Source organism: Anomaloglossus baeobatrachus, chromosome 4 (assembly GCF_048569485.1).
Source record: "Anomaloglossus baeobatrachus isolate aAnoBae1 chromosome 4, aAnoBae1.hap1, whole genome shotgun sequence".
NCBI classification, from domain to species: domain Eukaryota; kingdom Metazoa; phylum Chordata; class Amphibia; order Anura; family Aromobatidae; genus Anomaloglossus; species Anomaloglossus baeobatrachus.
In genome coordinates this window covers 131,615,981-131,626,325 of record NC_134356.1, presented here as the reverse complement: position 1 = coordinate 131,626,325, position 10,345 = coordinate 131,615,981, and the positions used below count along the sequence as shown (strand labels likewise).

At 38.7% G+C, this 10,345-nt stretch overlaps 1 protein-coding gene across 1 annotated transcript; it reads right to left on the bottom strand.

Moving 5' to 3' along the window:
- Positions 1-7,798: 7,798 nt before the first annotated feature.
- Positions 7,799-9,337, bottom strand: SMIM32 (small integral membrane protein 32). The gene has a single exon (XM_075342324.1). It carries the CDS (start codon positions 8,593-8,595, stop codon positions 8,266-8,268), a length of 330 nt encoding a protein of 109 aa, XP_075198439.1. The 5' UTR covers positions 8,596-9,337; the 3' UTR covers positions 7,799-8,265.
- Positions 9,338-10,345: the final 1,008 nt, after the last annotated feature.

Sequence of the window (10,345 nt, the reverse complement as noted above, 5' to 3'; positions counted from 1 at the left end):
TGTACACTAAAGGAAAAGAACCTGCTCGCTCCTGGTCCCTGTTTTTTATGGTACAGGAGCAGAGAAAAGAAATTCCTTCCATACTTTTCTCAAGACGGTGCTATAGGGTATTGCAGTGATGTTCCTGGGATCATGGAAAAAATTTACATTGAGTACAATGTGAGCGAGTGGAGATTCTTATTGATTGATCTAAAAACAGTCTGAAAGCTGTTACCGCACAATGGCAGCAAGAATGCTTCAATGCCTATAGGGCATTCTGTGCACTTTAAGGAAAGCTATGAGGATTTTTACTTTATTCTCAAGAAACTTTACTACGAGGATCAAGGAAGGCCAATGTCTGGCAATCTGAAAGCTTTTTAAGAAAAAAGGAGAAAGTGCAAGAATTAATTTCCAATAAAGTTGCAGCATGAATGTTAATATTTTTTTATATATAGTTTTATGTACATTTTTTGACTACAATAAAGATTTTTCTTGCTCATCTAGCTTGTATGAAATTTCAAATGTGATTTGTGCAAAATCCATATGTGATAGTTACGAACAGAAAAGTTTGGGGTTTTTTGTTTTGTTTTTTAAATCAAAGCATAAGAAAAAATGTCATAAACCCAAATTTTGCATACCTGTGTAATTTAATATATAAAACCCTCTACGGAGCACAGTCAGTTCCCGGAAGGAGGCATCCACTCCTGTCGTGTGTCTTAGAAGGATAGAGATGACGGAAAACCCCTGCAGAAATCTCCTGAGGTGAGAGATTACAGAACACACCAGAAGAAAGATTGGTGAACCATGATTGCTTTGGGACAGTATACTGTATAGTTGAACTCAATTATTGATCAATTAGGTTCCACTGCCCCATGGACCTTTGAACAGCCACCCCAGCTGCTCAAGCAGAATGACCACCCATTTTTATACTAATCTTTATATTGATATTACATTTTATGCATGAAAACTTAGGTCATCACTAAGCCTTCTTTTCTCTAAAAACCCATAAGTGCTGACCCTCTAACCCATATAACCACTAATTCACTGTATTCTTGGGCCTGGCACTCCCCAGTATTCCTGGGGCTCACACTCCACCGCTTCTACCTGACTCCTCAACAATGGTTGATGGCTGTTGTAGAACCTACTGTATATTAAAAAAGCAGAAGAATCACTTCCTTGCAGATGTTTGCTGTATTCTTTCTTAACAGCTGATTTACAGTATTGTACCATTTTAATTACTAGCTGTTCTAACACTGTAATTCACTAGTCCTGGTTGCCCATCTCTGAATCTTCTCCATCTCGATTACTTAGTCCCTTCTCTTATCAAGCTGCACGAATAAAATGAAATACTGTTTATGTCTGGTTGCTGTTGGAAACAAGGCTATTGTCTCTTTGAGACGGTTGTAACACCCGTGCAATGAGAGCAAATGTCTGGATGGTTGTCACTTTAGTTGAAAATTACACTCTTCAGCAAGTTGGTAAATAGCACCCATTTAATACCACTTATTAGAGCAGAATCATGAGGGTTTTTTTGGAAACATAAGATAAAATGCTCAGCACTAGTAAAAATAAAATAGGGGTCGATAAGATTTACTCAACATTACTTTAAGTGGTTGTTCTCCTTTGATGACTATTTTACATAAATGCATGTATTTAGCGCTAAAAATAATTTTTTGAATTCGGTTTCATTAAAAAAAGTCACCATTTGCCGCGTATGTTACACTGTCTATTGCTAGATGCAAATTGATTTAATTGAGATATCAGTGGTCTTGGTCTGACAATCTGATGGTAGTGTTTGTAACTTTTGTATCTTTTCCTGAGCTCCTCTCAGACCATTTATGTTTATAGGCCACAATAAAGTTGGATGATGTGCAATAGGAACAAAGAGAAATTGCAATAATTATTTTTAGCGCCCAAATACAGCGGGTGAAATAAGTATTAAAAACGTTACCAATTTTCTAACTAATATATTTCTAAATGTGCTATTGGTATGAAACTCTCATCTGATATCAGTAACAACCCATACATGCCACACAGACTAAAAAAATCAAACCATAGATGTCCATAAATTATGTGTTATAGTGAGAAATTTCCCTGGAAAAAAAGTATTCAACACATGCTGAAACAGAGGTGAAAAAAGCCATTGAAATGGAAAGTCATGACACCAGCTGAAATCTATCAGTAATTAGAAAGCAATCCTGCAAACTTACTGAAAAATAATATCAACTGGTTCAGCTGTTGGCCTATAAAAAGGTGTCTCGTTACCAAGTTGTCACACAAAAAACATCTCATAATGGATAAAACCAGTGAGCTGTCTCAAGGCCTTTGCAACCTTATTGTTGCAAAACATACTGATGGCATTGATTGCAGAATTTCTAAACTCCTGAAGGTTCTAGTGAGCACTTTCGGGGCCACAATCTGGAAGTGGAGAAAATTAATTTTACCTTAAACTGGCCTTGACCAGGTACTCTATACAAAATTTCAGATAGAAGAGTGAAAAGAATTGTCATTAGAGTTGTCGTTAAGCCAAGGACCAACTTTGGAGAACTACATAAATTCCTGCAATCAGCAGGTACAATTGTTTCAAAGAAAACAATAAGTAATGCACTCAACCTCCATGGCATGTTAGCCAGCTCACCACGCAAGACTCCATTGCAGAACAAAAAGCATGTTGAAGCACGTTTAAACCTTGCATGACAACATTTAGACAAATCTTTGAAATACTGGGAGAATACAGTCTGGTCAGATGAGACCAAAACTGAAGTCTTTACATGCCCTAATGTACTGAATATTAGCCTAAAAACAACATATCAACAGTGAAGCTTGGAGGTGGGAACATCATGGACTGAGGCTATTTTTCAATATACGGCACTGGCAAACATTTATTTTACTTTATTTATTTTTTAAGAAGGATTACTGGACAAATGTACTGAGACATTCTTGATTAAAAAAACTGCTACCATCTAGCAGGATGATGAAGATGAAATGAGCAAGTCAATGATCCCAAGCACACAGCCAAGGAAACTCTCAATTGGTTTCAGAGAAAGAAAATAAAGCTGCTAGAATGGCTTAGCAATCACCTGACCTCAGTCCAACAGAAATGTTATGTAAGGAATTAAAGCTCAGAGTTCATAGAAAGAACCGACAGAACCTTCAGGATGTGAAGAGTGTTTGTGTCGAGGAATGGTCCAAAACCACAGGTGAGCAATGCATGCCACTACTGTCTCCATACAGCCGGTATCTTGAAGCTGTCATCACCAGTAAAGAGTTGTGTGCAAAGTATTATTAATTATTTCAGTAAACTTGTTCAATACTTTTCCCCTGTATTATTTCTCATGATAACCACACTAAATTTATGCAAATTGTCTCTCCAGGAAAGGAGACAAACTCAAGCGCAGCGCCACCTATTGGAAGTAGCGATCCTAAAAGTCAAATGTGGATTTTTAACAATCCTTTGCATATGACCTAGGAAATATAAGCCAGATCAGAATCCCAATTTGCAGACACGGTGTTTCGGGGTGCTTGCCCCTCGTCAGTGCAAAGTATGGGGTGTCTGATCTGGCTCATGAGAAGTTTGTGGGGACCACGGGGGAACACTATTCTCCTTAAGGAGACTTTGCAAGCCAGTCTGGCTGCCAGTAAAGTAAGGGGACTTATAGCTGCCATGCCCCTCTGGGGAATATTGAAATTGTCTCTCCAGGAAAGGAGACAAATTCTAGCGCAGCGCCACCTATTGGAAGTAGCGATCCTAAAAGTCAAATGTGGATTTTTAACAATCCATTGCATATAACCTAGGATATATAAGCCAGATCAGAATCCCAATTTGCAGACACGGTGTTTCGGGGATTCTGATCTGGCTTATATATCCTAGGTCATATGCAAAGGATTGTTAAAAATCCACATTTGACTTTTAGGATCGCTACTTCCAATAGGTGGCGCTGCGCTAGAGTTTGTCTCCTTTCCTGGAGACTAAATTTATGGACATCTATGGTTTGATTTCTTTGCCTTTGTGGATTGGATGGGTTGTTACCAACATCCAGTGAGAAATTTACTTAGAAACTTGGTGACGTGTTCAATACTTATTTCACCCGCTTTACATACATTTAAGAAAAATGTATTCAAAGGTAACTAAACTTTAATGTAACTTTCATGAAATGCTTTAATATCACCCTGAGCATCTCCATTATGGTCAGAGGGGACTACAACAAAGATATATGAACCACATAGTTGTAAATCCATTAACAAAGCAAACAATTAGGGAGCTTGCTTATCTCTACTTGCTGTAATCCTCCAGTGATTTCTTGACTGAGACATGTTTACAGTGCCATAACTTTACCCAGCCATGAAAGACAGATTAACTGTCATAGAAATAGCAGGACTGGGAAAGGAAATACTGTACTAAAGTGCTGAGAGGAAAATCACGTCTCATCTACATTTGTGTCTGCGTTGATTTATGTGAAATGAGGGCAGTGTTTCTTTTTGCAGGTATTTCTCGTCTATATATATATATTTATTTATTTTATTACAGTGGATTTTGTTACAACATAAAAGTAGCCTGCAAGTCAGAAACTGTTGGTTATTGTGTCTCCTCCTCTGCTGTGTAGATTATATCCTCTATGGCATATCTGTGATCTGTGACTATAGTTTACCTCAGGGGCGGACATACCATTGGTGCAACATGTGCAGCTGCATAGGGGCCCGAATGATAAGGGGGCCCATTTCTATCTGCAAAGTAGGTGGAATTGTGCATTTTTGATAAATTTTTGGACTGAACAGAGCCCCTTTATGGTTCTTGCACAGCGGCCCTCTTCCCTCCGTGTCCCCTACTTTATCTACCTTGTCTGCAGAGTCTGAGGGAGTCTGAGAGACATGTCCTGTCTATAGAAATTCATGGTTTCATATAAAGTCAAACATATTGAGCTTTGATTTTCTCTGGAAGAAATACTGTCTGTGCGCTGTCTTCTTTTCACAGACATGGGGTCGTGATCTTACATAAATGGTGATTAGAGAGGAAAGGATGGATGGCTAGAAGAGATAGGACGATGTGTCTAGGAACTCGCACAATTTTAGGTATCTAATAATACTGTGTTTACTAAAAATTGGCATTGATTTAAGCACAGTGTAAAATATGTCATAAGATTTATTATACTAATACAAAGAGATTAAAAAAGCATAAGCTTAGCAAGTTGTGACTTGTCGTGCTTTTACCCTTTTGTAAGGCAAACTTCTATCTAATAAATCTGTTTCATTTAGTCGCAGTGACTGACACCCATGTCACATGCCTGTGAAGCCATTCAATGGTTCATTTTCATTAGCAGTCTCCAGAATACTGCAATTAATTGATAAGGCCGAGTCCACACAGCATTCTCTCCTACGGTTAGTGGCTCTGTCAGTTATCCCGAACACAAAAAAGGATTCAGCATATGTGCCAATGTGGCCACTGACTATAATGATGTAGACGGAGTCAGTGTGCTCTGCCAGGCATCATTTTTGGTATAATCCTATTGGAGTGGAGAGCAAAATATAGTTGAATGTATTTTGATGCCCACCTCCAATGAGCATATACAGAGGATAATTATGTATGACAGAGCACACTGACTCCGTCTGCATCATTAATCAATAGCCTCATCTGAATCCCGTTTTATGAGGGTTTGGACATAAGCCCCAACACAGCCACTGAACGTAGGGTGAAATGCCATGTCAACCCAGCATTGGTATGTAATAATTCCTAGGACGTCCTCTTAATGTGCCCATCCACATTACATAAGCATTTCAGCTGGACCATCCTGCCAGTTAATGCACTGAGGGTTCCCCACTCTCCCTCTGTGAAAGACGTTAGGGGAAATAATGATAGGGCATGTTGGATTTTGACATCTCTCATATTTGCTTTCATGGCAGATAAGCTGCTCACCAAGAAAAAAATCAGCTGCTGGTCCAGCTTCTGTAACCCCATCAATAACAAAGCATAAGCCGAGGCTTCCCAGTCTGGCTTCCTCTGCTGTCTATATATAATTCTTGGTCAGGTCCATTAGAGCAGAAGCAAAGCTAAAAAGTGGGTCTCCATTCCTGTTTGTAGAAGGTCGTGTGACGTGGGGCCCCCTCTATGTTTAAAATATTTTTTTTATTTTGAAAATTTGTGGGGAAGTACAAATTTGAAGGAGTTGTATTGTCATTGCATTAATCATTCTTATGTTCTATAATCTTACCATTTAAGTACTATAAAAATGGGAAAGGGAGTAAGGATAGGAAGAGGAGTATAGGGTTGAGGAGAGAAGTGAAATTTTTATTGGGGAAACTGGGAAGAGGGGGAAGGAAAAAGGGAGGGAAACTGGGAAAGGGAGAACATCTGTGGGGCCCCCTCTATGTCTGGATGACCCAATATGTTTAGGATTTGTCTTCAATGTACAGCTTCTTTTAAATATATAAGAAAATTATCAAATTGAATAGAATGAATATATATATATATATATATATATATATATAAAAAAACCTTGTTTATAACTGCATCACCGACTCCTAGTAAGATATGACACATATTATACACATAATATATATATATATATATATATATATATATATATATATACTTTGATGCATATAAATGTAAATATATACACAGTATATGTCTATACATTTTATATATATATATATATATATATATATATATATATACCGTACATACCGTATATATATGATACACATATATATACATATATGTATATATATATATATATAAAATCAATATATATATATATATATATATATATATATATATATATATATATAAATAAAATCAATCTGAAGTATTTATGTGCCGTGCTACTTTCCAAAAGACAAATCTGCTTTCAGAATTCTATTTGTTAATGTTTTGGTAGTCATGCATCTTGCATTGTCTATGCTGTGATATATACAAATTAGACAAGAGGCTTGCATATTATTTCCAGTATCTACATAAACAGTGATCAGGAGGTAATAAAGCATTGCCTATACATAGATGTATTTGTAAAGCAACTAAGTAGTTATTTGGAACCTTTATTACAGTAGTGCAGATAAAAGGCTTTTCTGATGCTATGAATTCTGTAGAGAAAACTGTCTGACTTGGATCCCTGAAGCTTGGCAAACCTTATGTTGTTGGCGAATTGCACTAATGTATAATAAAGAATACATCAATTAGTTACACAGTGGAGTAATGCTGAAGGCTACCCAAATCTTGTACCATCTGACACCTGCCTTATTGTGCAGTATTCTTTTCTGTGAACACTAGATATTGGGTAGTAAAAATACCTAGTTTGGGCATGTGTACAGCATGCTCATTGAGTCATATTTTTATTTTTCCATACTGATGTATTATCTGATTGGATTCATTTACGGTAAAAATACTATCACCTAGTTCACTAAGCGTTTTAACTGCAGAATGATGGCTGGTGGGAATGTGCCCTGGGTCTAGGTGCAGACAAGCCTCTGAGATTAGGCCAGGGAATATAAAATACAGGACAGCAGCCTTGTAGGGTTCAGAAACCTTTTTGTTCTTGGAATGCTTTATTTCTACCTGAATGTTTGCCCTTGATCACAGGTGGTAGATTGGCTTTATGTATTTCTGAGCACCAGAGATTTCTGCTTTATAGTGTGTTGTATCAGGGCTGGCATCCTTCAACATCTCTAGAAATTAGTAAAATAAGCATATTACGTTACAGCTGTCCCTCAAATAATTATTCCTGGCAGACAGAACTACATTACATTTCGGTAAAGCTCCTTATAAAGGATGTCATCCACTCATTGTACCCAAGTATCAGAAAAAAGACCACTACATAGCACTGTGTTTCCAAGAAGAAAGGAGATATTGCTATTTATTTCTTTTTCTATAGAAGGTATCACAATAAAGGCTCAGATACATCTTCTGAGATGCCTCAGCTATCATACTCAGGTAGCAATTTGGTTCTTCAAGAGTGACAAACCACTAGCTCTTGAGCTTGGAGAAGTGGCTCTTACTGTGCCATCTGACATCCATTGATAACGGAGGCAATCTGAATCATGCAATTATAAAGAAATCGGGAAAATCACAATGCCATTATAAATATGCAGGATATAATGAAATATATTATTAAACAGAATCACATCATAGTTTCTTAATGCTTTGGCATGGATTAAAAAAAGATGAAGATAGCAATGACTATAAATATCAGTTACAGTGGTTTACTTCATATAAGGACATCTATGCTTGTGCTATTACCACTTATATAGAAAAATCATCCTAGGAAAAGGTGTCCCAGATGCTGGCTGTGTGCTTCAGACAGACTGTGTCTTCCAAGGACTCCTGGCTTCTCTGAGGGATCTGTCATAAGGTAAACCTGCAAAGAAAGAATTCCGGAGCTGACAGTTAATGAAAAGGACAATGAGAGTCACAGATAAGAAGAGAAGGATGAACAGGACGATGTAAGTCATCAGATCAGGCTTGTTGATCTCCCCTTCCTTCAGGACCCTGGCTGTAGACATGTAGAAGGCTGAGGAGCTGACAGGTCTCTGAGTGCTGCTCAGGTAAGGAGTGTTAGTCTGGAGCATGACCTGGGCTTCAGTAGCACTGCTGGAGTTTAGGAGCATCTCTCCATACATGATCATAGCGAGAAGATGCTCTTCATAGTCCTTCAGTGCACCAGAAAACCTGAGAAATTGTCATAGTTCCAAAAACTGTCCTGGATGATAGCAATCCAGATGCATCTTACAGGAAGCAATTCATTGTTATGTCTGATTCCATCCAGAGATTGTATCCCAAGTAATCCTGGAGACTGTGCAGGAGTGGCTCTAATCTCTCACTGAAGCCTCCCAAACATAATGATCAACTTGGAAATCTCCTTTACATTTCAGCTCCAATGCCAGGGATGATTTGTGTAAATCAATGAAAACATAACCTTAGCCAGAAATAGTGCATCCTATGTTGGCAGGCAGGTGTGTGCACCTTCACAATGTCACATCTACCCAGTATGTAATACCCAACAGGCAGCTCCTTAAGAAATGCAGGGGCTCTTCTTCTTCCACAGAGCTGCAGCTCTTCTATATTGCAGAGACGTGTTTCTTCTGCTGAACTACATTTAATCCAAGTAGTAAATAATCCGGAGATCCTGCTGGAACTAACATCTGATCCCCAAAGTTCCTGGTGTGAGTGAGCAGTGTGCAGTGCCAGCAGGCAGCAGGTCTGAGCAGGCACTGTGCACACACATGGCATGTGACCAGCAGCTGACCCTCCAGCACAGCCTCATTGCTTGCTGGAGCTGGATGTCTCTGGGCGATGTGATATCTCACAGCTTCCTCATATTAAAAGCAAACCAACATGGGGATTTAATCACCTATTTGCTTTCGTGGTCCTAGCCTCCTATTACAGTGGAGGTCGGTAATGATTGGCACCAGCACCGTCTACAGATTGCCAATCAGTATGTTAATTCTGTTTAATCAAACTGCTTTTCCATGGCCATTTAGATTGGGCATGATGCCAGGCATTTCTAAATCTCTTAACTCCTTAGCACTTTGTAATGCAGTAAATGGGCATGGTTTTCACACATATTTCTGTATCCTGCAAAGATAAATGTGGACTATTCTGTGTTCTGTGAGATAACGCAGCGCTGCATACGCCTTACATTCTCCATTTAATACCGACGCATAGAAATACAGTATTTTTTTTAGCTCTTGTGATGCCTTAAGGTACAAATAACTCGCATATGTTCATTACCAATGTTATCCGTATGTTCCCTCATAATTTATGACTCAGATGGTGACAGTTCATTTACTCAGTTTTTGTATGTTTTATAACTAATTATGACGAGTATACTGTATTATGAGCAAACCTAAGCGAACTGTAACGTTTGGGGTCCGTACTGTATACCTATTGTCCGGTACTCACATCCGATCACAGACTTCTCCCTGAAGTCCGTGTCCGAGTTCGTATTTCGACGCTGAATAAAGCTTGTTAAAAGACTGTACTGCATCAAATCAACAAGCTCTTCAGCTGTGGGCACTTCCACAGCCATCACCTGAGTATTGGCATAGCTGTGATTGGCCGGTGCACCACGTGACCCAGCCTGTATAAATGCCGGATCACTGGTGGTGCCGCCATTTTGATTTGGCTAGCATAGGGACAGGACATTGCTTTAGAAATGGCCAGTGTTAGATTACAGTGGGGGTACTGTTAAAAAATGCTCTGTGTGGTCACTCTACACCAGATTCTGTGGTGGTACTCTTAAAAAGGCTCTCTATGGCCACTCTGTGCCAGGTTCTATGGGGGTTCTTTTAAAAAACGTTTGTGGGAGTCCTCTTAAGAAAGGGTTTGTAGGTGTCCTCTAAAAAGAGTTTGTGAGAGTCCCCTTAAAAAAGGCTC